Source organism: Ailuropoda melanoleuca, chromosome 10, assembly GCF_002007445.2.
Source record: "Ailuropoda melanoleuca isolate Jingjing chromosome 10, ASM200744v2, whole genome shotgun sequence".
Lineage (NCBI taxonomy): Eukaryota > Metazoa > Chordata > Mammalia > Carnivora > Ursidae > Ailuropoda > Ailuropoda melanoleuca.
This window is the reverse complement of record NC_048227.1, coordinates 29,076,844-29,097,613: the sequence shown is the minus strand read 5'-3', so window position 1 is coordinate 29,097,613 and position 20,770 is coordinate 29,076,844. Positions and strand designations below refer to the sequence as shown.

General features: G+C 50.9%; 1 protein-coding gene across 7 annotated transcripts in view; it reads left to right on the top strand.

Moving 5' to 3' along the window:
* The window catches only part of SNX29 (sorting nexin 29), a 546,533-nt gene that overhangs the window by 60,079 nt on the left and 465,684 nt on the right, over positions 1–20,770 (top strand). For 6 of the 7 annotated variants that reach the window (XR_004628481.1, XM_034670353.1, XM_034670354.1 and 3 more), the window contains 7 exons: positions 28–208; positions 3,141–3,211; positions 4,356–4,604; positions 6,548–6,923; positions 13,828–13,946; positions 18,839–18,914; positions 19,966–20,048. Coding sequence is in view for 6 of the 7 variants with exons in the window: in XM_034670353.1 (XP_034526244.1) it covers positions 28–208; positions 3,141–3,211; positions 4,356–4,604; positions 6,548–6,923; positions 13,828–13,946; positions 18,839–18,914; positions 19,966–20,048 (1,155 nt within the window). In the remaining variant the exon portion in view is untranslated. The remainder of the gene's footprint in view (positions 1–27; positions 209–3,140; positions 3,212–4,355; positions 4,605–6,547; positions 6,924–13,827; positions 13,947–18,838; positions 18,915–19,965; positions 20,049–20,770) is intronic. The other variant, XM_034670357.1, reaches the window with a different exon arrangement.

The following is a 20,770-nucleotide window of genomic DNA, read 5'->3' as shown; positions in this document are numbered from 1 at the left end:
CCACCATGCCCGTCCTTCTCTCCTCAGAGCCCGTATTCTGGTTCTATGTGAAGGAGGTCCTCAGCAAGCACGAGCTGCCACGCTTCTACTCCCTGCGCCACATCGCCTCGGACGTGGGCCGCGGCCGGGCCTGGCTGCGCTGTGCCCTCAACGAACACTCCCTGGAGCGCTATCTGCACATGCTCCTGGCTGACCGCAGCAGGCTCAGGTACCGGGGATGGGCTTCCGGGGAGAGGCGTAGCCGGCTGGTTAGAATCGCAGAATCTGACTGCCTGGGTTTGTATGCCAGTCTCCTCATTGGGGGCACGCAGGTTCCCCTTTTACAGTCCCAGTGTATTCTGCTGTGCTCAGGGCACAGCTGGTCAGAGAATAATTATCGCGAGAGAATGAATGCTCGTAAAGTGCTCCGCGTGGCACCTGCATACAACAAGTACTCCATAAATGCTTATTATCTGGTGTGGAATGTGGAGAGAGCTGTTGTCCCGGGGTACAGCCTGCACTTCGTTTGGTGCAATTTTAATTTGGGCTCCTTTCAGATTCAGAGTTTCTTTCTTGGTAGAAATTGGGTATTTAGTGCTCAGTTCCGTGTTTGTCATTCCTTTGTGCTGGATTCCTTACAATTCCTTCTATTTTTTTGAGGTTACTCATGAAAGAAAATAGAGAAGCTTTGTGCTGGGGAGAGAAGTCAATTGTTATTAAAAAACAAAACAAAACTATTTTATGATGTTTCCTTTTTTTTCTTGATCGTAAACATACAGTTGACTCTGTCAGTTAGTATAGGTCAGTTTATGCTGCTATAACAAACAGCACAAACAGCCATGTTTACTTCTTCCCCTTGATACGTGTCTATCGTGGATGAGTCGGGGTTTCCCGTCTCAGGGTCCCAGGATGACAGAAGCTCCCTCTTGACAAATGCTTTCATGAATGCCAAGGTAGGAAAAGGGGATGTTGTTGAACTGAGCACTGCTTCTGAAGCTTCTGCCGAGAGAGATACTTCACTTCCACCCGTGTTTCACTGGCCAGCGAGTCACATGGCCACAGCCTAGCGCAGCAAAGTAGGGGCCTGTGGGGGTCGCATAGCCATGGGGGGAGGGACTGAATACACATTAGCCCTAGTACTGTCAGCCACATTCCTTTCAAAAGCATGTGACAGTGCTGTCATCTTCCTATACTCATGATGTTAATGGTGACTGTGTCTGTGTCAGTGGCTCTTACTTACCGTCTGAGAATGGTGGACTAGACTTGTCACTTTGTGTCACCTGACTGTGCAAAGGGACAGCAATCAATCCTGTGTGGGTTCTGTGAATAGATTCCACATTAGCAGTGCCCAGATCCTCAACAGTGAGGGTTTAATTTCAGTGAATTAATTTCATTTAATTAGAAACCTGGCATTTCATTCGTGCCATGATGCATTCCCATGATTTTATATGCTGCCATGCGTTCCCTGGCTTGTTTCCTCTTCAGTTCTTTTGTGCTGCTCGTGGTCACATGTCTACCAGCAATATGTTAGGTGTTCTGGATTGTGCACGAAGGCTCTGACAAATACTCCGGAAGTTCTCCCTTTGATGGTGCCTGTGGTGCCTTGTCCGGCTGTATGGTCAGACTGTGGGTCGGAAATGGAAGGCATGGGGGCTAGGACTACTGTGCCGACCGCACCCGTGTGCCGCTTAGGTCAGAGCCCCAGGCTGTGGATGTCTGGGTGCCCCCCCACCCCCCGCCGAGCATTAGGCAGTTTTAATTGAGGAGAACGTACTCCTGTTTCTTACAATGAATTTTCTTTCTTTTTTTTTTTTTTTTTTAAGATTTTTATTTATTTGACCCAGAGAGAGAGGGAGGGAGAGGGAGAGAGAGCACGCACAAGCGGGGAGCAGCAGAGGGAGAAGGAGAAGCAGGCTCTCAGCTGAGGAGGGAGCCCGATGGAGGGCTCAATCGTGGGACCTTGGATCATGACCTGAGCCAAAGGCAGACACTTAACCGACTGAGCCACCCAGGCATCCTCTCAATGAATTTTCATGAAGCTCTTTCCAGCAGATGATTTTCAAGTAGTTCAGAGTTGTACAGCTCAGTATCGAGGTCGACTGTGAGAATGAGCAGTCGAAATGAATCCAACTGTTATTACAGTTGAACTTACCCAGATCACTAGCCACTTACCTAACTAGATGTGGAAAAACCAAATTCATTCACATGCATGGAAACTGGCTCTGATTTGTAAAGCATCACAGTCTTGGGAATTGGAGGGACCGTGGCAGTACCAGCCTGAACGTGTAGTTTGTGCTTAGGCTGCCACTCTGCTGGGTCAGTGTATGGGAAGTGGGGAGTTCCTTTGTTCTGTCTGTTGCATCAGTCCCTTCCACAGCGAATGGGTCCCGTCTCCTGCTGCACTGCAGGGCCCTTAGCACCGGCTGTGCTTGAGCGATGTGAGCTTTGACTCCATCGATTGGGAGTTCTCCGACCTGGTAGGGAAGTCAGGGGTTGAGATATTTGCATGCTACTGCTTAGCAGGGGTCGGATACAGAGCTGGGGAACTGGACTGGGGCACCTGCTTCAGAGCCCTGGCTGTACCATTATCGCCGGACGAGCTTGGACATACCCTGTAGGCCTTGCTGACCCCTTTCCTTCTCCTGCCGTTGAGATTCGTGGGCCCCTTTTAGCTTCCCAGCCCTTTCCAGGGGTTACTTGGGCTTTTGGGTCTGCAGCCCAAGCAAGTATTATGTACAAATGCTCTGGTTGATGGAGCCGTGGAACTCTGTCATTTCTTTCTGAAGTTGTCTCTTGTGGTAGCCCGGTCATGGTGCCCAGGGGTCCAGGTCGGATTTCCTGCCTGTGTCTTAGAGACCTCGCTTGACTGGATGCCACCCCTCTGTTTGTCCCCTTCTCCTTTGCTGCTTCATAAATAACTGCATTTACATCTCATGCCTATTTCTGTACGCTCAAGCTCAGGGCACCAATGAGGAAGTCATAGGATATATACGGTCAATCCTTTGTTTATAACTGGAAGCTTTGGCTGGGCAGAGACCTCGGATATCCACTCTGGGATGAGCAGGCACGGATTTTCCAGGGAGCCATGTAAGGGGGCTGTGTGGCCAGTGGATGCAGAGAATCACTGTTCAGAACTTTTCCCCTTTCTCTTTCCTTTGCAGCACTTTTTATGAAGACTGGTCTTTTGTGATGGATGAAGAAAGGTCTAGCATGCTTCCTACCATGGCAGCTGGTAAGCCTGGCCTAGGCCAGGAATGATGGGTCCTTGAAGCTTGGTGAGCAGAGTCACTGCCTGGGAGGGAATTTATAACTCCGGGAGAGGCTGTGATTATCCCTGTCCCTCCCTGACTTAATGAGTCACTTGCTATTGTCCTTCCTTTAGTGGCTTTGGTCACTGAATCCATTTATCTTGAATTGGATCCCTGGCAGGGAAAGCATAGGATTGGGGGTTTGGGCTGTGGCTTTGCAAGACCCGGGGAATTGGAAGCAGGAGACCTGGCTTTGAAACCTGGCTCTACCCTTTCCTGGCTGGTGACCTGGGGGCAGATCCTGTGAGCTCTGTCACCCTTACTTCCCTCCTGTGCAAGGTGGGGATCCTGAGAGCATGGGAATTGCTTTTATAGGACTGTGAGAGAATCAGGTGTGGTGAAGAGCATGCCCACGACTGTCCGTGTGGCAGCCCCTGGATTGGTGTTAGCTGGTGAATCATTAGGTTGTTCATAGTTTGACTCTCACTCAAAGGGTGAGCCCAACAGAAGTGGGTAACTTGCTGCTTTCTTTCAGATCCTCCCTTGCCTTTTTTTCCCTTTCTTTCCTGAAGGTTTACACTGAGTCCCACATATTGAGAGTTACATTCTTCTTGTCCATTGATGAGGAAAAGTCAGGCTTTGACCGTGATGTCCTGTGTAGGCCAATGCAAGCTTTTGCCTGAAGTAAATATAGTAATGATATTGGTGCACATGTTTGCTTACAGAACTGAGTGTTTTTGGTGGGTGATTGTCTTTAATACCCTGTGAAAGATACTCTCGTCCCCATTTTACAGTTAAGGAAACTGAAGCTCAGGTTGTATGTGGCTTGACCAAGGTGTCCTAGAAAGCAGCAGTGCTGGGATCTAACCGTCCGACCCCAGAACTTACGTCTTAACCTCCCTGGGGTTGACCTCTTATTTGTCTTTGACCGAGAGGGAGAGGATTGGGAAAGACTCGTCTGCTGTGATAACTGGTGTCTCCTGACCCCGTTTTGTGGGAGGTTTTTAAATAAGTGCTTGGGATCAGCGTGTACCCTTGTGTGTATGCTATCGTTTGCCACTCACTTACCGTGTTGGAGGTGTGATTTCCCTAAGGCGGAGACTCCAGACTTGTCCCTTTTCTGGGCAGGTCTGAACTCCATCCTCTTCGCAATCAACATTGATAACAAGGATTTGAATGGGCAGAGCAAGTTTGCTCCTACCGTCTCAGACCTCTTAAAGGAGTCAACGCAGAATGTGACGTCCCTGCTGAAGGAATCCACGCAAGGAGTGAGCAGCCTTTTCAGGGAGATCACAGCATCGTCCGCTGTCTCCATTCTCATCAAACCGGAGCAGGACACCGACCCCCTGCCTGTTGTGTCCAAGCACGTCAGTGCTGGTGAGTGAGAAGGGGCGGGGGAGCTGGAACAGAGGGGTCGGCTGACCGTGGCTGAGGGGGACACACCTCGTGGTCTGAAAGTGCCAAGGGAAATCCTATGCACTTGAGTTTTTAGTTTGCGCTTGTGTTTATTTTTCTTCCCCTTACTCACTCTGAAAGGGACTGAGAGCCTTGCTGAGACGTGAAGGCGCTAGGGTGGGAGTGTATTCAGCGCACTGACAGCAAAATGACCGTGAGGGTGTGTTGGTCACATGAAGCCGGATGAGCTTGGTCTTCATTCATTTATTCCTTCATCTATTCATTCATGTGTTCATTTCCTGCACTCTGTGTGCTAGGCAGTGAACTAGGAAGATCTCTGGCATTTAGCCTGTAGTCTCTTTTGGGTTGGGTAAGGTTGGATATTTAATGACAGATTATACAAATGAGTTATTATCCTTCTGATAAATGAGATGCAAGCCAGGCATGGGCTGCGATGGAGAATGGGCACTGTTGGTGAGGGCGGGGGTGACGTTTAAGTGGAGGCCAAGGAGAAGGCAGGAGTTGTCAGCTTTGACTCTAGGCTCGGGAGGCCCAAGCAAGTTGATTTAGTTAAAACCCATTTTGTGAGAACTTTGTAATATGCCTTGAGCCTTCTGGGACCTCTAGAATGTTGCTACAGCAGGAGTGGAAATTTTGGGTTTAAGTACGTAGTGCTGGCATTCTCAAATCCCTTCAACAAGGCAGTAGTCATGGCCATCTCTTTGGAATTAGTAATGATGGTGAAAACTCAGAATCTTGTGGCGTCTTTGATATATGCTATCTTTATCTGTCTTGTCCGCTCCTTCTCCAGTAGAGACCCCAGGCGAAGGACACAGGAAAGAGGACTGTTGAGGGCTTTGTGTACCAAAGATGCTGGAATTTGTACACCCAAGGAGTGTCCTTTTCACTGCTTTTGACACTGTCTCAGAGTTTGACACACTGCCGAGGCATCGCTGTTTCACAGCTTGGCTGAGACGGGAATGGAATGTCTGGAATCAGCTCCAAGTGTCTCACACCCAAGTCTGACGATTAAGATGTGTGAACACACTGACTTCTATAAGTACCGGGCAGCAAGGCAGCCTTGATTTCTCTTTCAGTTAGTCTTTACTGTGTAACAAACAGCTGCAAAATGTAGTGGCTTGAAACAGCCAGGATTTATTATTATTATTTTTTTTATCAGTCTGTGGATTGGCAAGATGGCTATGCTGGTTCACCTGGGCTCCCTCCTGGGGCTGCCCTGAGCTGGTGGCTGAGCTGGAAGATCTAAGGTAGTCCCACATATGTGCCTGGAAATAGTGCTCACTGGTGGTGGGGCATCTGTTTGTCTACACATGGCCCCTCATGCTCTAACACGCTAGTCTGGCTTCCTTCCCTGGCAGTTTCAGGGCAGCGTTCCAGGGGGGTGCATCCCTCCTGGGGCCTGGGCTCTAGAACTCACCGTTGTCTCTGCTGCATGCTATGGGTGAAATCAAGCCCTGAGCCAGCCCCCGTCCCAGGGGGCGGGGAAGGAGATGCTGCCCTCGGTGGGAGCAGCAGCGAATTGTGGCTGCTGAACCATTGACCACCACCCCAAACTGGTGTTCTTGGTCGCATCAGTCAGCCAGGAGAGTATTTTCCAAAGTGAAACCGTGAACGTCATTTACAGAATGGAAGCATCCTCTAGATCAAAGTGCTTATTACAAGGGACGAGTGTTATGTATGCTCTGTGGCATGGTGGTTTAAATCAGAAATAGAGCCCCACATCCATTTTGCTCAGTCTCCTGTAGACAGATTTTTCTTTTTTACCCCAAGGATTAAAAAAAATCTGAATTTATCTTGTTTGTTTTTCAGGAGTAGAGTATTTTCCACAATCTAGATACAAAATGGCTCAATCATGGCTTTATCTTGCCTGCTGCTTCTTCTTACACCATGTCTTCTTTTGCCAGATGTCAAAAGTAAAAAGGAGCGGAAGAAGAAAAAGAAGGTGACCAACATTATCTCTTTTGATGATGAGGAAGAGGAACAGAACTCTGGCGATGTTTTTAAAAAGATCCCCGGGGCAGGGGAGAGCTCAGAGGAGAACTCCGACCGCTCCTCCATCAATATCATGTCGGCCTTTGAAAGCCCCTTTGGGCCAAATTCCAACGGAAGTCAGAGCAGCAGCTCATGGAAAATTGATTCGCTGTCGTTGAATGGGGAGTTTGGGTACCAGAAGCTCGATGTGAAAAGCATTGATGATGAAGATGTGGATGATAATGAGGATGATGTGTACAGGAACATGTCGGGAAGGAAGTGCCTGGGCCACTCGGGGTCGCCTGAGAAGTAAGTGTCGCTTGAGCTTTTAACGAAGGGTGGTGCGTTAACGGCTTTCTTTTTCTGCAGCATTGGGTGAAATCCGAGCGCACAGTTTCGATGTGTATAGGGCATCATTTGCTTTTCTGATCTTGATTGAGGAGGAAGGAGCATGAGCTTACTGTCCTTCTGAGAATGAACAGGACAGGGAGTATATCTGAAGGTACTTACTATAAAGTTGGTGCCAAGCTGTGTGCTTTATGTATGTGTTTTTTGTTTTTGTTGCTTGGATATTCCTTGCATCTCTACTTACTCCTAGCACGGGGAGCTCCGGAGAGAGGCAGGGTTATTCCAGAGAAGAGTCGCCGCCGGCAGTGTCTGTGTTTATCTACAGGGGTGTGAACAGCAGGAATATGCCTGTGCTTGCTGCTTTGACGGTGGCGTTGCAGTAGATGGGTGAATATGGAAGGGCCTTGATGCACAAGCAGGCCTAAAGCAGAAAAGCATAGTTAAGAGTGTGGATCTTGGAATCAAGACAGCTTGGGTACTCGCTTACTAGTACGTGGCTTAGGTTGGACAAGTTTACCTCCTGAACCTCATCTGAGACCTGGGAGGAAAACAGCACCTGCTTTTCGGAGTCCTTGTTGAGTTAATGGGATACTGAGGGCGGGGCCTTTGGCAGCGAGAGAGAACACAGATCAGCCGCTGCTGCTTTTGCTGCTCTGTAAGAATTCCTGTGCTTGGTCTTCCTTGGAATGCCAGATGAACGGGCTGCCTCTTTGCTTGGCTTGGGCCTCGCAGTGCACGGTGCCACCCGTCACGGCCGGCTTCAAACCCAGCCTGAGACCCCGTGGTGGGATGCGGGGGGCATGTTGTTCCCGGCCCTAGGCTTCTCCTGTCCCATGTGTTCTAATAGGAGTCCTTTTCTTTCACATGAGGCAATGCCTGTTTCTGATTTCTGCTGGCGTCCTCATTCACGTGGGTACCGGTGTTAGCAGCATGACCTTGTTGATCTTCTGTGGCAGGCCCAGCCAGCAGGCTCCGTGCATATCTGTCACAACACTGGGAGCCACCCTGGGAAGTTAGTGGGCGTCGCCTGTGTTCATGGATGGAAGAACGGGATTCCTCAGGAGCGGAAATTTCCCCCAGCAGTGGGCGAAGCAGGGATTAAGGGGAGGTTGTGCTGTGCTCCCGAGATTCTGCTGTCCGATAGTCCCCATGTTTCTATATAATTAGGACTGTCGGTTGGTTGACAGTCTGATCAACACGTCACGATTTGCTGACGTTGCCCCCCATGTTCAGTATTTAGCTCATTGGCTTTTGCTATTGTTCCCGTTTTTGCTTTTTTGTTATCGGCCATTCTGAAGTGAATATTTTCATGCACAAGGCTTTTTTCCACTCCTGACGTGTTGGTCTGGCTCACGGGGTGAGTGTTTTCTACCTGGGGTCCGCGTGTTGTGACCTGCTGGGTGAGTCAGGGTCTCCAGAGAAGCAGAACCAGCAGACGGGACTGCCCCTTATCCGCGGGTCCACTTGCTATGGTTACCTTTCCGTGGCTTCAGTTACTTCTCCTCATGGATCATTGAAAGGTCGGTAGTGGCCTGTCCTGTGTCATTCACCCCACTTCATCTCATTCATGCTGGCAGCCTGGGTCCTTCCTTAGATGTACTGTTCTGAAGAACTCATTAACTCCTTGTCCCTTACAAGGAGGACATATGCTGTTTGCATTACGAGGCATGTGTAAAGTGAAAGTACGGGCCCAAGGAGGAAAAGGAGCAAAAAGCAGATTTAAAAAAAAATTATGTATTTATTTGAGAGAAAGAGAGAGAGCACACAGAGGCAGAGGGAGAAGCAGACTCCCAGCTGAGCAGGGAGCCCAACGCAGGGCTTGATCCCAGGGCCCTGAGACCATGACCTGAGCTGAAGGCAGATGCTTACCTGACTGAGCCACCCAGGTGCCCCCAAAAAGCAGATTTTTATGGAGTCCTTCCGTTTCCCTGTCTCATCATCATGTAGGCAGTTTGTCATCTCACGTCATCACAAGAAGGATGGCTACAATACAGTATGATATTTTGAGAGAGAGAGAGACCACATTCATGTAACCTTTTATTGCAGATTATTGTTATAATTGTTCCATTTTGTTTATTTTTTGAAGGTTTATTTATTGTATTTATTCTGTTAGAGAGAGAGAACAAGTGGGAGGAGCAGAGAGTCTTAAGCAGACTCCATGCTGAGTAGGGAGCCCGATATGAGGCTTGATCCCACAACCCTGAGAACGTGACTCGAGCCAAAACCAAGAGACGGACATTTAACTGACTGCACCCCCCAGGTGCCCCGTTCTGTTTTATTATTATTGTTGTTACTCTCTAAGGTGTCTAATTTATAAATTAAACGTTATTATGAGTTTGTATGGATAGGAAAAATACAGTATATATATAGGGTGCAGTACTTTGTGCAGTTTTAGGATTTTAGGAATCCACTGGGGGTCTTGGAGCATATCCCCTGTAGATAAAGGACAGAACTACTGTCTGTCCGGCCATATCTGTCTGTCTAGATTTATTTTAAGGAATTGTCTATGATTGTGGAAGCTTGACAGGCCTGAAATCGGTAGGGTAGCCCAGCAGCCTGGAGACCCAGGGAAGAGTCACATTTTGAGTCCAAAGGCCGGCTGCTGGCAGAATTTCTTCTTCTTTGGGGGACCGCCATCTTTCCCTGTTAAGACCTTCAACTGGTTGGGGAGCTGAACTGGGGAGAGTGATCTGATCTCAAAGGCTAGTGACTGAAGTGTTCATCGCATCTAAAAGTACCTTCACAGAAACAGCTGGAATAACGTTTGATCAGGTATCTTGCTACCTTGGGCTTAGCCGAATTGACACAGTCAGCTACCACATTCTGTGTGTCTGTGGTCGAGCGTGTCTCTGAGTTGATTCACTCTGTGTTTTTGGCCTCAGGCACAATCATTTCTCTTCCTACCAGACTGTGCCATTGAGGGAAGCCTGAGGGGGAGGCCAGCTTGTGAGCCGCCACAGGCATTGTGATGTGTAACACACAAAACAGTGCAGGGTGACCTCTACAGGGGTCCGTGCCCTTCGAGGCCATTGGGCCACCTGCGCTATTATGGATAGCCTCTCCCTGGCGTAAGGGGGGATCTCAATCGAATGTTCTGCAGAGCATCTTGGGGAGGAGCCGAGGAATGATGACATGGCCTACTGAGTAAACTTTCATTTTGATTCTAAGCTAACGTTCACACGAAAGGTGTGGGAGCCTGGAGGGCCAGCTCCCAGACAGTTGAACAGCACCGCCAGGTTTGTGAGGGACAGGTGGCCCGTCCAGGAGAAGCACGCTTCGGATGCGACAGCTTCTGGCCACGGCAGGGCGCCGATTGTCTCTGAAATGCCCTGTTGGCTGGAAGTTGGGTTTATGTTTCTGTGTGCTGGCAATTAAACCACCTCTGATGACAGAGAAAATCTTGTCCCTCCCACCTCAGTATTTACCAGCATTTCCTTTGCATTTTGTTTTTGTTTTTCTTAAAAGAGGATAATATCTTTATTATAGAAAGGGGTTTTTCTGTCGCTTCGTATGTGACCTCTGACACCAGTAGGGAAGTGGGTTGAAAACAGTTCAAAAAGAATTATAAACATAGGGACACAAGTTATACCTCACTAACAATTAAGCAAATGCACAGTGCCACCAGACACCGTACTGTGCTACGATTTAGGACCGGATAAAAGGCGAGCCCCGGGTTAGCGCCGTGGGGGAGGGCTTGCTCCCAACGTGTCCGCAGTTGCGTGGTATCTTCTGGACACACAGGAGGCGCCCACTGTGGGATGGATGACGGGGCTGGGCTGGTGCACAGGGGCGTCCTCACAGATCCTCATAGATGGCCGGTTGTGTTGACAACCCTCTGGGAAGACAGTTGGACATGATGCCAGGAACCTTAGAAATGTTTATCCTACTTGATTCAGCAATTCCACTGCTGGGAACCTGTCCTGAGGACAGAGTCTCGGGAAACAGGTGGCTGCGTCTAGATACCAAAGTCCGCCTTTCAAGAAGCCGAGCACTGGCGCTGACCTCTGTTAACAGCCGACCGCTCTGTCACTTACACTTTAACATCGTAATGTTTTGGGTCTCAAACATCTTTTTTTATTTATTTTTATTTATTTTTTTTTAAAGATATTATTTATTTATTTGACAGATAGAGACAGCCAACGAGAGAGGGAACACAAGCAGGGGGAGTGGGAGAGGAAGAAGCAGGCCTCAAAGCGGAGGAGCCTGATGTGGGGCTCGATCCCATAACGCTGGGATCACGCCCTGAGCTGAAGGCAGACGCTTAACCGCTGTGCCACCCAGGCGCCCCTCAAACATCTTTTTTTAAAAAATTAAGTTTTTAATTTAATTTAATTTAATTTTATTTATTTANCTGTGCCACCCAGGCGCCCCTCAAACATCTTTTTTTAAAAAATTAAGTTTTTAATTTAATTTAATTTAATTTAATTAATTTATTTTTTTTTTAAAGATTTTATTTACTTGACAGAGATAGAGACAGCCAGTGAGAGAGGGAACACAAGCAGGGGGAGTGGGAGAGGAAGAAGCAGGCTCATAGCTGAGGAGCCTGATGTGGGGCTCGATCCCATAACACCGGGATCACGCCCTGAGCCGAAGGCAGACGCTTAACCGCTGTGCCACTCAGGCGCCCCTAAGTTTTTAATTTTAATTCCTGTACAGTTAGTGCAGTGTTTTATTAGTTTTGGGTTTACGCTATAGTGATTCAGCAGTTCCATCTGTGACCGGCTAGGCTCTTGAACGTCTTCAGTAACATTTAAGAGTATCCCAGTAGTGTGAAGACCAACTTGGGAATGAATCCTGAATGAAAAACGCACACTATAAATCCTGCATTGAGTTGCATTACGACCTCCTAAAGTAAAGGGTGTGCAGGAAGAAAGCGCTAAGGAAAGAGTACGTCAGTTTTGGTTTTGGTAGTGCGGCTTTTGGTGCATTCCCCGCCGCTCTCCTCTTTTTGGCATGTTCTAGGTTTTAAATAAGCGTCTCTTTTTTCTAATGAAAAGCAACACCTGTTATTATTAAGCCAACTGGGGCACCATGCTCGGAATTGGTCTCTGCCTTAGGAATCACTTCAGTGTAAATCATTTTGCTTGGGTTCCAGAACCTCAGCTGATGGCGCCTGGCTTCACCTGTGCTCTGCATATGTTTCTGGGAAGTGGCAAAATTTCCCCTTAGAATACACAGTGGAAAATCCCACCCGCCTGGAGCCGGTTCAGTGGCCCAGGAAAGGACGGGTGGTTTTGCTGCCTTCTCCTGAGGGGCGGCCCTGAGCGCCTCTGGGTATCCGGGAGTCCCCCTGGTCACCAGCTGCTGGATCCGAGCCCCCGGAGGATGGCTGTCTACTGATTTCTAGAGGTACAGCCGAGTTCACCCCAGAACCCGGCCCCAGTGTGGTTGTGCCGCCGCACCCCAGGCTCCTGAGAGGCTCATTGTGGGTGTGACCTGCAGGATTCAATAATGGATTCTGCAAAGTTCTGTTAAGATTATTTCCATTTCTTGCTCAGAGCCGAACGTTGGATCAAAAGCTAGAGAGGGCTGAAAGGAAACTTTTCCAAGTGGCCTCTGGAAGCCCCGAAAAAGTAGCCTACGGGCCAGACCCGCCCCCGAGCTAAGAATGGTGGTTACTTTCTAAAGCTGTTAACAACAGCTACAAAGAACACTTACGGCCACAAAGGCTGCCCTGGTTCCTGTCTGGCCCTTTACAAAAAATTGTGTTGATCTCTGCTTTAAACCAAAAGAAAAGCTACATGCCTCATGCCGCATGGCCGGCAGCAGCCGTGAGGCCTATCATAATTGGATTTGGAAGATGTGGCCTCAGACCCTGCAGCCTCGGTTTGTCCGGGATGCTGAATTTAGACAAGTCATCACCTGGACTTTCTGTCTCCCCTTTCCCTCCCCTTCCTTCCCTCTTCTTCCTCCCTCCGTCCTTCCTCTGTGAGGTAGGTAGGACTGTGATCTGCTTTGGACTTCTTTACAACTGAGTTACAGAGTGATTTTACAAACTTTAAAGTCCCCTGCAAATACAGCCTGGTATTTATTAGTGTTTCCTAAATGTCCAGCTGCAAATGCTGCAGTAGGCAAATCTGTCCCAAACACATTGAACTGAACCAGCCGGTGTGACAAAGATGGTCCAGGTGGCCTTTGTACTTCATGGACAAGGTGTCCACGTGACAGGTCATGTGAGCCCCGTTAATGGATAAGCTGACCCCCTTTCTTGGAAGGGACCCAGACACGATTTGGTCTGATTCTGCTCTTTTACTAATGCGGGTTTGGGAACCAGCGAGGCGATGGGACACTAGACCCAGGTCATGTGGCTCACATCATTTCAGAGCCTGGGACACTGTGCTGCCTCCTGCTTCAGAACTTGGCATGTGCTGTTCCCTCGCCTGCATCCCCCTTGTCCGTCTTCTTCACTCTGCTCACCCTGCGCTCTCACCAGCAGCTCTCACCTAACCTCCCTTCTTCGAGGAGGCTTTCTGTGGCCTTCCTGACCAGCTCCGTGACTCTGAGCTGCTGTCTTACATCTCCTTGCGGGATTGTGTGAGTCATGTCCTGGTCCCCCACCAGACTGTAAGCTCCTTGAGGGCAGGCTGAACGCTGTGTGCTGGCTCTTTGGCCAGCACAGAACATATGTGAGCACAGAGCCTGGCCTGTAGTAGGCGCTCCGTGGACACAGGTGGGAGGAATGAAGGCATGAGGTCGGTTCCAGACCGCATGCTCCCGCACCCAGCCTGGGCCTCCTATCTGCAGCCCCGTCATGGTCTGGTTGGTTCCCAAGAGGGAACTTGAGGGAGGCCCGGCAGATGCTTGCAGTGGTCTGAGCCCTCGGAGGCTCTTTGGTGTGTCACGCAGCTGTCTTCTTTCACCTTAGGCCGCTGGATGGGAACTCCCACCTCTCCCAGATGCACAGCTGGGCTCCCCTGCAGGTGCTACATGGCGACGCCGACGTCCTCTTTCCGGTCAGCGGAGTGGGCTCCTACAGCCCTGCAGGTGGGTGTTCCTGGTTCCTCCCTCGCTGCATTCATGCGCTTTGGCAGGAGTGTCTGGGTTCCCTCTGCAGGCAGGACAGAGCCCGGAGGCACAGGGCTCAGGGCCGGCGACTGGAAGGGACTGAGGGTTTGGCTTCTCTTTTTGCTGACCCTGAGTGTTTGAGTTGCTCCCACCTGAGTGAGGGTTGGGCCAAAGCAGCTGACCATCACGAAGGAGCCCCTAAGCCTGTTTGTTTTCTTTACTAGTGAATTTTGGGGAACTGGGCACGTACAGGCTGACCACAAGTGGTGACCATTAATTTTGCCTCTTAGGGAGAAAGTTACAGACCTCATAGCTCTAAAGTCCCCCCCACTTTGCAGCAAAGTGCTGGGGAGTCAGAGAGCGGCTTGCTCAGAACCTGCCTGTGGGGTGGTAAGCGTTTCCGACCCCTTCCATTTGGTTGAGTGTGCTCTCGTGTGGTTTGTTGTTTTCTTGAGCTAGTGCAGGTCACGGGGAGTGGTGGGGGGGGAGGGGATGTGGAGGAGCCTGGTGTGCCCAGAGGGTGGTGAGTGGCACAGTGCAGCGCTGGGTGGCCGTCACTACCCCACAGCACCACTGGGCTAGCCCCAGTCCCCCCTCCCCTCCACAACCCTACACAGGCACCTTCTCACCCTCCCAGGGCCAGGTTTAAGAAACCATAACAGTTTCTGGACTGCTCAGGAAGCTGTTGACAGTCTGAACCGGATGATAGACTGTTGTTCTTGACACAGGTGGGGGACAGAAACCGGCTTGAAGTAGCTGGAGTGCAGGGGCAGGTGCTCTGCCGACTGGCAGCCGTCTTGAGTGGGGGTCCCATAGCCCGGCCCCAGGAGCCACATGAGCAGGGCAGGGTACCTCTCTGAGTGACAGTATTCCTGGCGGAAACTGGGGCTCCTGAGTGTGCGTGGCGAAGTGACTCAGTCCGCCAGGTGGGTCTCCTCTCTGGAAGGTGTGGCTGATGGTGGTAATGGTCGGTGGCACTTAGCAAGCCCTTGGAGTGAGCCCAGGTCTGGAAGGTGGCCCATCCAGACAAATGCATCCCCTCTTGACCACAGCCTGTGAGGAAGGGCTGGTCACTTTTCCCCACCTTCCTCTCGGATTTGTGGTGAAGGGCTCCCAAGTTGATGTGGGGCAAGGTGCTAGGCACTGGTAAGGCCCCGTGAAGCCTGTCCGCACCACGTGGCAGGGCACCTGCTGTGGGGTGTCCGTGGACTGGGAGCCGGTGGTCGGAACAGAGGGTGCTCCTGTGTCTCCCCCATTCTGTGCCCCACACTTCCTTATGGGGGTCTGTCCTATCTCCTCTTTCCTTTGAGAGGTTTTGCTCTCTCTCACTACTCTTGCCCCCACCCCGTTTGGCTTCAGCCGCGTGGCCTCCCATACTGGCCGGTACTTCTCCCTGGGTCTCCACTGAAATCCCCAAGAGGGGCCGAGCTGGTGTCTGTGGGCCAGGCCAGCACCAGCCTCTGCGTTCCCTCAGGTGACCATCTGTGGCCCACATGGCCAGCGGTGGGGTTGGTTACCTTGCCATGTCAGGGGCAGTGCACCGACAGGGTGCCTGAGAAGGGGCGGGGCATGTAGAGAGCAGGCGGTCCTGACCCCCTCTGGGACCACATGACTTCCACCTGACAACCCAGGGCCCCACTCCCCTTGTCTCCCTCCCCACCAAGGGGGCCAGTGGTCCCTGGGCTGTCTGGTGCCTGTGCTCGGCGCTCCTTCCTTTCTTAGCTGGGCTCCTCTCTACTGTCAGACCCTTGGGGCCGAGGGCCGGCTGCTCCTGGGGTGCTGCTGTCTGCCCTTTTGTTGGGTTTAGGCTTACAGAACTCAGTGCTGTTCCTCCCTCTGTGGCCTTCCTTCAGTGTCTTCAGGGAAAGCAGCTTCTGGCTGGCCTCCAGCCTCCTCGTGGGAAGCTCCTGGAAGCTTTCCCGCGGTCCCACCTCTGCCTATCAGCCTTCCAGACCCAGAGGCTTCATCTTGTCACTATCGTGGGACCCCAAGCTCCGGCTTATCTTGATTATCCTCCTCAGAGATGCTGTGTGTGAGCCGGTCTGCCAACTTTGTAATTTACTGTAGTAACAAAGCTGCCAGGAGTCCTGGAAGCTTGTGACAGCCTCAGGGCCAGAGTCGCTGTGGGTAGGAGTTGCATAGGAAGACAAGTGATGCTCGGGCTGCAGAAGGTATTAGAGTCAGAACTGGGGAGTCTGCTACCTGGTTGGAATGCCAGGTTGCTTCGAGTCGCTCCTGGCCTGATCCCCGTGTCCTTGGGAGGCCTTTCCGGACAGCTGTGGGGCACACTGTCAGCACGTCTCTCTCAGACTGCTTTTCTTTTGCTCATCCCTGAGTGGTGTCCCTTCCTATCGATACCCTCCCACTTGATCAGGGTTAACACATGCTTCCCTCTCGTTCCAGCTGGGGAGCCATTTTGTGTCTTTAATGACAGCTTTGCACACAGAGGGCTCTACCCTTAGGAGACCTTCCCCATCATCTTTGAAAGTGTAGGTGCCTCTAGCGTCACTGCCCTAGGGGGGCATTTAGCGGAAGAGGGAGGGAGGCATGTGGTGGAGAAGGGTGAATGTGTTTGGTAGCTAACCCTGGGGAGGGAGAAAGTGGCGGAGAAGGGGACTCTGCACCCGGAAGTATTGTCCTTCTGATTCTTGGATGAGGAGGCTTTGGAGCTGCATTTCTGCGGTTAAAGGCTCAGAGAAGGAAGACACTACTCGGGTCACATGAGACCCGGATGGAGGATTCACTCCAGTCATTCCTCTGGGCATGTCTGTTACCTGCAAACAGCAAAGCACGTTTACCGACATGTCTTTGAAGCTGCAAGAGAGAACGTCCAGAGTTTCTTTCCACTGCGAGTACTCAACGGGGGCCAACAAAACACCCACTTCTACCCACTGCACACGTGAAAACATTACTGCTCCTCTCCTCACTGAGGGTCCTGGGGTTAGTGTTGGCTTTGAGCAAATTCAGAGTCCGTTTCTGAGGGCTTGTTTGTTCATTTGAAACCCTGGGTCCTTGAACTTTCACTTCCTCATCAGGAATAATGTTCTTCAACTTCTTGTCCTACCGTTGGGTCTTTGGGGTTGCTTGTTGAGGTTGCGGGGGCTCTGCTGTAGCACTGCTCCGATCTGGGGTGGTTGATCTGGGAGCCTGGCTCCGAGGGTGCTGTTACCGTCTGGAATGTCAGGGGACTGTAACGCCCACCCGCCTGAGTGCTGTGTGGTCTGCACCCCACTCATGTGGGTTGTGTGCCACTCAGGGCTCATGGTTTTCTTCACACAACCCGTGGGTGGTCCTGCTCTGCACCAGCACCGTGCTCGGCTCTGGGGGGATCCCGAGATAACCCCCCCACCCCGGAGTTTTGCAGGCAAGGAGCGGATGAGGGACATCAACAGCTCTCCCCGCTTCTACCCAGTTGCTTCTTACAGCAACTGGAATGATTTCTTAGAACATAAATCATTGCATTGTTCCCTCGCTCTGAACCTTTCCAGCCCACTGAGGATAAAGTCCAGAATCCTCACTGTGCCCCCCACACCAGATCAGCACGCGGCCTGATCTCCTCCCATTTCTCTTTAGCTCGGTGCCCCTGGCCACGCCAGCCTGCTTCCACTTCCAGTGTCTCTCCTCCTGCCCCCTGCCCCGTGCGCGCCCTTCAGGAAGCAGCCCAAGTGGTGCTGGCTCATAAGGGCTCCTCTGTCCCCTCCCTGGCAGGCCAGGCCTCACGTTCACACCGCCAGAAACTTCCTATGTCCCCAGTGCCCTGACCTCAGCTTGTAACCGTGTGTGTGTGTGTGTGTGTGTGTGTGTGTGTGTGTGTAATTACCCGGTAATTCCTGTCCCCCTGCTAGTCTTTGAGGTCTGTGAGGGCAGGCCCGTGTCTGCCTGGTTCCAGTGTGACCCTGACGCTGGCCAGAGCTAGGCCCACAGTGGAGGGCTTAAGAATGCTTTGCTGAGCTGGTGAGCAGTGGGTGGACTGAGAAAGTGGGGATGGGGCATGCCGAAGGGAGTGGACACCTGGCCATTGGAAAAATGCTATCCAGGTGGGGACACAGTGTAGACAAAGGAATAGGGCAGGGAATCCAAGGACCCGTAGAGGGAGAGGCCGATAATGAAGTGGAACTGGCTGGTCTGGGGCACCCTGAGCTCTGTGATGGGAGGGAGGCCAAGGCCCTGAGGAGAGGGTGACAGAAGGGAGTGCTTTGGACGGTCGCGATCAGGTGGTGGGCCCTGCAGCGTATCCTAGTGGAGCTTTCAGGCTGGCGGCAAGCCCCATGGGATGATTCAGGATTGAGATCCCAGCCAGAGGTGCGTGTTCTGGTGGTTGTCCAGACATGAACGGCATCTAATACATTTATGAAAATCCTCGGTGCCTCTAGAGATTATGTGTGGCCTCCCTTCTTCTGAATGCCTTCCCCATACACCCCTCTGTGCAGGGAGGCGGCTTTCTAGAAAGCAGCGGGGTACCTGGTTTTGATGCAGACAGACGTTGTCAGTGATTAGACTGTGCTGCCTCCTTGTGTCTGTCATAAGCCACTACAGCGAGAGTGGTTTTGTCTATCAGAAAGCTGATTATTACTCTCTGATCCTGAGGCTGGCTCTGAATATGGACTTCATGTACAATTCCAGGTGGCTCAAGGTCAAAAAGGTTAAGTGGGAGGATGGGGCCTCCTATCAGTGACTGATGCCAAATCTGAGATGATGGGCAAAAAACAATACAAGTAGCAGATTAAAATCCATTGTGCAGGTGAGGAAACATTTCTCAGTCGACTGATTTAGCAGATGAGCCAGTGTCTGCACTGTGTCCTTGCCTCATGGAGAAAATGAAATGAAAACAGACCGCTGACTTTCTCTCTGCGACTGCTCTCTATGCACAGATGCCCCCCTTGGGAGCCTGGAGAACGGGACAGGACCAGAGGACCACGTTCTTCCGGAGCCCGGCCCCCGGTACAGGTTAGTATTCCGGAGCCAAATTGCCTTTGGGATTGAGTTGTCCTGTTCACAACTGTGCATTTTATTCTGTTTTAAAGATGGGAGTGCACCTGCTGGGATTCAAGGTCAAGGCCTTATTTCACATTTATGTTCAGGTTTAACTTACATCATAGAATGTGAAGTTGCCAAGGGCGTCAGAGCGTGAGAGACGGTGTTTATCAAACTTCATTTGCATACCACCTTTACTCTTACGGTTTGGGGGCCATACTTGGGTGCCCCCTCTCCCATTATGCTTGATTTTAGCATTTGACCACAATAATGCACGATTTGAATATTATGTAATATCTGAGCCACTTAGCTCTCATGTATTTGAAAAGTGCTTAGTCTGTCATATGGTAGTAAGTGCCATGTAGGTTTTTTGCTTTTCAAATAAAAGTCAGAGGGAAACTGAGTTGCTCAAAGTCACTGGATGTTGGGTGGCCGAGCTCAGATGGGCACTGAGGTCTCCCCGATGCCACCAGGATCCGATCCTCGTTACTCTTCCACTTGTTTTTCTGTTTTCACGCTTTTAATTTGGTGCAAACTTGAGTGAGTAGGGATAGATCCCATCTGCATTTTAAGCCTTAGCTCCAGGGTGGGAGTCACCGATGACCCCAACGCGTGCCTGGTGGTGTGGTCTCTCCCTGAGTGGACAGGGCCCTGCTCTCTGACACTGACAGCACCTGTAGTTTCTGCACAGTTAGTACCCCGCCAGGGGGGACTGGGGTCACCAGGTCCCTCCAGGACGTAGAGTCCTTTTTGCTGTTTATTTGAGACAAATACTGAGTACTGATTTCGGGGACACACATAAACTTTGGTGAGAAGGCAAATTTCCAAGTAGGGAATCCACACATGATGAAGGTTGCCTGTGATTTTGAAGGGCTGCCTCCCGGGCTTCTAGCAGGTATACCTGAGTGAGTACACTTAGCACCTGCTCGGTGTGAGTACACTTAGCACCTGCTCGGTGTTTGAATGGAGAGGTTGTGTATTTCCAGTGGTCGAGTGTAACTTCCTTCTGTCTGCTTTCTCCCAGTGTGGAAGCCAGTCCTCCTGGCCAGGGAAGCCCTCTGAGTAGCCTGTTACCTTCTGCCTCCGTGCCAGAGTCGATGACAATTAGTAAGTACTTTCTGAGTGTCCTCCACCAATACCGGGTGACCCTCGGGCCTGCACGTCAGTGGAGTGCCTTTGCGCTGCTCCTGTGTGACTGCAGACTTCATGGAATGCGGGGTAGAGTCAGGTGTGTGTGCCTGGTCGTGGAACTGAAGTGTGGTGTGCAGTCTAAGCTTCCTTAGCTGCAGTTACTGCATGGTGCTTGGGTGTGTGCACGCTCTAAAGGACACACTTCAGAGGTGGAAAAGCACTGAGCTAGAGGGAAACTTCTGCTGTTCAAGGTTTGGGGGTTTGTCTCCTGGCAGGTGTCAGCTACAGAGGAACTGTGCTAGTTGGTTTCCTTTGTAGCTCTGGAGGGATCATTTTTGTGAGGAAGGAAGAGTGTGTCTCCCAAAGAGGAACGACGGTTGCTGAAGGTCAGGTTCAAACAGTTTCTAAACTTATTACTGAGAAAAAGTATTAAAGATATAAAATTAGGCTCATGTGGTTTTCTGTGATAAAGAGTAAACCAACTGTAGCTTAAGGAGATAGAAGTTCATCTGTCTTTCCATAGGTAGGCAGGCTGGGACTGGTATGTGGCTCCATATTTATCAGAGACTGGGACTTCTTCCATCTTGCCTCATGGTCCAAAATGGCTGTTTTCGTGTCAGCCATCCCATTCTCATCCCAGGTAGCAAGAAAGAGGAGGGAGCAAAGGAGAGACTTCCTCCATTTCCACAGGTAGGATT